General features: G+C 36.0%; 1 protein-coding gene across 1 annotated transcript; it reads left to right on the forward strand.

Annotated features, from left to right (window-relative positions):
* Positions 1–1,128: 1,128 nt before the first annotated feature.
* On the forward strand, positions 1,129–4,716 carry LOC112178311. The gene is made up of 4 exons (XM_024316469.1): positions 1,129–3,671; positions 3,788–3,893; positions 4,058–4,170; positions 4,230–4,716. Exons 1-4 carry the CDS (start codon positions 1,129–1,131, stop codon positions 4,714–4,716), a joined length of 3,249 nt encoding a protein of 1,082 aa, XP_024172237.1.

Consider the following 4,716-nt stretch of genomic DNA (forward strand, 5'->3'; position numbering starts at 1 on the left):
CATTTGAACATTGATAGACAATTCCAGAGTCTATGGGTGATTGGTACTTTAATCGAAATGTTGCAATATTAGGTGCTTTTTATTTTATTTTATTTTAATTTTTATTTTTATGTAGCTAACTTGTTAAGTCACTTTGATAGCATTTTATTATTGTCATAAGGGACCAAAAGGTTATTTTGTTAACTCTTTTGTTTTTGTCCGTTTACAAACAGTATCATGGAATGTTGATTGATAAAGTCACCACATTTTGATTAATTTCAACATCATTGGGGTCCTTGAACTGCCTATCACTATAATAGCCATGCAATATTTTTTTTCCAATCTAGTCTGTCAGTTTAAGTTGGTCACACACACATGCCATTTACTGATGATACATATATATATATATATATATATATATAATAGCCATGCAATATTTTTTTTTGCAATCTGGTCTGTCAGTTTCAGTTGGTCACACACACATGCCATTTATATATATATATATATATATATATATATATATATATATATATATATATATATAGAAGCCAATGTTTGTGAAAGAGGATTTATCTAAGTTACATCCTAGGTCATTGGTCTGATGATCAGTAGCATGGACGTTATGCATGTGTGTCAGTTGGTGATAAATGACACTATTTTGTACGTTAGTTACTTAGTTTTATAGTGTAGTTCTAGAAATGAATTATTTTTTTCTTTCTAAGAATGTATTTCTCACTGTTTACTATTGCGTTGCCTAGGAAGCTGATCGATGGGAGGTTCAAATTCAGTCATGTAAGGGAACGAGAGGGCTGGAAAGTTCCAAGTCATTGAGCAAGTGTGTTCAAAGCTAGAAGTAAATATTTCGTCTACTAAAAAGGTTAGAAAGCTGAAACCTATCTCTTATATATCAATACATGTATTTAGATACACATATATACATGTTTGCTAAGCATGGAATGTTTTGTGCTATCAGTTTATCTTACTTGTGATCTATCTTGTTTGCAACTGCCACATTTTACATTTTTATATTTGGTACTCATGTTATTACTAGCTAGCCTCTAAGTTCTTATGTCTTATATTTGCTTAATTGTCTTCACATGCCTTAGTTTACTAAATATTCTGACATGACAGTATTAATATTAGATATAAATGGATAAAAGTTGGATGTCTATGGATAGAAGATCAGATGAATACGAGAATGGGGTTGACCGTTTTTGTGAATTTGCTCTACACCATGCTGCTGATCCCAGTTCCATTCGTTGTCCTTGTTTAGAATGTGGACATGTTAAACCACAGACTATTAAGGAGGTTAGAAGTCATTTGCTTTGTTATGGTATTGATCAAAGCTATGTTACATGGTATTGGGATGGAGAGCCTATTCTTAGTTCAGATCAATTAATAAAAGATGAAATTTGGGAAAGCTACAATGAAAGAAATTTAATGGAAAACACTGTAGAGATGGTTGAAGCTGCGAGGGATGAATATGTTAGCAATCCAGAAGCATTTGAGAAGTTGCTAGAAGATGCCGAGAAACCTATATATCCTGGTTGTGTGAAGTTTACTAAGTTATCAACACTAGTCAGATTGTATAACTTGAAAGCACAAGGCGGGTGGCCTAATAAAAGCTTTTCAGCATTATTGAAATTCTTAGGAGAACTACTTCCACAAATGAATGAGATGCCTTCAACCTTGTATGCAGCGAAGAAGACATTGGGGTCCTTGGGGATGGAGTATGAGAAAATACACGCATGCCCTAATGATTGCATCCTATATAGGAAAGAGTATTCAGAAGCATCTGTATGTCCTAGTTGTGGTGTGTCTAGATGGAAGGTTAGTAAGAATTCGAATGAAGTTCAGAAAAAACAAATACCAGCAAAGGTTATGTGGTATTTTCCCCCAATCCCTAGATTTAGAAGGATGTTTCGTAATAGGGATACAGCAAAAAACTTAATATGGCATGCCACAGAAAGAGAAGAAGATGGTAAACTTCGCCATCCAGCTGACTCTCCTTCATGGAAGCTTGTAGATCACATGTGGCCAGATTTTGGGGACGACCCTAGAAACCTTCGATTGGCAATTTCAGCAGATGGAATAAATCCTCATGGTTGTCTTAGTAGTAGGTATAGTTGTTGGCCGGTTCTTATGGTCACCTATAACCTACCACCGTGGATGTGTTTGAAAAGAAAATTTATTATGCTAACAATGTTAATATCTGGTCCTAAACAGCCAGGTAATGATATTGATGTCTATTTGGCACCATTGGTGGACGATTTAAAAACTCTATGGGATGTCGGTGTCAAAGCATATGATGCATACACACAAGAGACCTTTATGTTAAAGGCTATTTTGCTATGGACAATAAATGACTTCCCTGCATATGGGAATTTGTGTGGTTGTAGTGTCAAGGGATATAAAGTGTGTCCAATTTGCGGTGATAATACACATTCTGAATGGTTGAAGTTTGGTAATAAGGTTTCATTTGTTGGCCATAGAAAATATCTACCGAGTGATCATGTTTTCAGAAAACAAAAAGGTCCGTTTAATGGTCAGCAAGAGTTTGGAATAGCTCCAGATCCTTTAAGTGGGAAGGAAATTCTAGAAAGAGTTAAAGGGATTAAACCATCATGGGGGAAGAAGTTGTTGAATTATGAAAAACCAAAGGTCAAAGTGCAGCTTGGAAAAAGGAAGGCCAGAGATGGAGTTAATGTTAAAAAGAAAAAGTTAGTCAATGATCTGCTTACTACTTGCTGGAAGAAAAAATCAATATTCTTTGATTTACCGTATTGGAGTTCATTGCATGTTAGGCATTGTTTAGATGTGATGCACATTGAGAAAAACGTGTGTGAGAGCCTAATTGGAACGTTGTTGAACATTCCTGGAAAAAGTAAAGATAGTGTTGCAGCAAGAAAGGATCTTGTGGAAAAAGGTTTGCGGAAAGGTTTGGCACCTAAGGAAGGCAAAAAAAAGACATATCTCCCTGCCGCTCCTTATACATTATCAAAGAAGGAAAAACAATCAGTTTGTGGTTCTTTGTATGGATTTAAGGGACCAAAAAATTTCTCATCAAATTTTAAAAATCTGGTTTCTATGCAAGAGTTGAAGCTTTTTGGTCGTAAGTCTCACGATTGTCATATACTTATGCAGCATCTCATTCCAGTGGCTATTCGTGCAGTGTTACCTAAGCATGTGAGATATGCAATTACAAGATTTTGTGTGTTCTTCAATGCTTTATGTAGCAAGACCATTGATGTATTACAACTAGATGAAATTCAAAGTGGTCTTGTTGAGACTTTGTGTTTACTTGAGAAGATATTCCCACCTTCTTTTTTTGATATAATGGTGCATCTCACAGTCCACCTTATCCGAGAAGTGCGGTTATGTGGTCCCGTATATTTGCATTGGATGTACCCATTTGAACGGTACATGAGTGTCTTAAAAGACTATGTGAGAAATCGCAATCGTCCTGAAGGTTGTATGGCTGAAGCTTATATTGCTGAGGAAGCAGTAGATTTTTGTGCAGATTATTTGTCCGGAGTACATGCTGTTGGACTCCCTCCCAAAGCTTTTTTAGATCTAAAAGATTATAATGCTCCATTAGGAAGTGGACATGTGGTGACTGCTTGTCCCAAGCTGAGGCATCAAGCACATCTTTCTGTTTTGGACAACACAGCTGAAGTTCGGCCATATATAGAGTATGTTTCGAAGTCCCATTACTGTTTATTTTACTTAATATTGATTATATTTTGCAATTGTCTACATTATGGATGAGTTTTAATTTGTCATATGTTATGAACCGCAATATTTGCAGTGAGCATTTGGAGACATTGAAACTGGAGCACCCTCAAAAGTCTAAGTCAGAAAAGTGGCTTAGAGATGAACACAATCGAAGATTTAGCAATTGGCTGCAGCAAAGAGTAAGTAGAACAGAGCAGATTCTGATCTCTTCTTCATTGCAGCAATATTGTTTATCTTGTAATAATGTTCAAGTTTTAATTCTGATTTTTATTTTTTATTTTTTATATTTGTCATTGCAAATGCTTCAAATACCTTTTAATCAACCACTTTCATATTTGTTCAGGTAGAGCTTGAGCTTAATAGTCCTGAAAATGAGATATCAGAAAGCTTGAGGTGGTTGGCACATGGTCCTCGATATACAGTAAATGGATCTGATTATCACACAAAGGATATACAGTAAATGGATCTGATTATCACACAAAGGCTTGGGATAATGTGCATGTCCAACAAAACAGTGGGGTGACCTTAAACGCAGATGCATTGCTAGTTTCTAGTGCCAAAGATAGGAATCCTGAACATGATGAGATGACTTTCTACGGGGTGATTCAAGAGATATGGGAGCTCAACTACAATACCTTCACGCGACTTATGTTTAAATGTGATTGGGTTGCAAATAGTAAAAAGGGGATAAAAGTTGAGGATTTTGGATTCACATTAGTTGACCTTAGTAGGATTGGGCACAAGTCTGATTCCTTTGTTTTAGCTGATCTTGTGCAAAAGGTATTTTACATTGAAGATCCAGCAGACCCAAGGTGGTCAGTTGTATTGCAAGCATCTCAATTAGATTGGTTAAATGAAGATGAGCTAGGGGATACTACACTTGATCATCAATCTTTTCCCCATGCACTGCCATCTGTTAGTACATTCGATATAATGACTGAGAATGATGCAGATTATGTGAGAACTGATTGTGAAGGCACATGGGTCGAAGAGCATAATTGA

The sequence above is a fragment of the Rosa chinensis genome, chromosome 7 (assembly GCF_002994745.2).
Source record: "Rosa chinensis cultivar Old Blush chromosome 7, RchiOBHm-V2, whole genome shotgun sequence".
In the NCBI taxonomy this organism is placed as follows: Eukaryota; Viridiplantae; Streptophyta; class Magnoliopsida; order Rosales; family Rosaceae; genus Rosa; species Rosa chinensis.

Excerpts from the sequence above, each read along its gene's own strand:
- LOC112178311 (XM_024316469.1), top strand. The coding sequence starts at position 1,129 with ATGGATAAAAGTTGGATGTCTATGGATAGAAGATCAGATGAATACGAG. Across the intron at positions 3,672-3,787 it reads GAAGTTCGGCCATATATAGA|TGAGCATTTGGAGACATTGA; the intron begins GTATGTTTCGAA and ends CAATATTTGCAG. Across the intron at positions 3,894-4,057 it reads GCAATTGGCTGCAGCAAAGA|GTAGAGCTTGAGCTTAATAG; the intron begins GTAAGTAGAACA and ends ATATTTGTTCAG.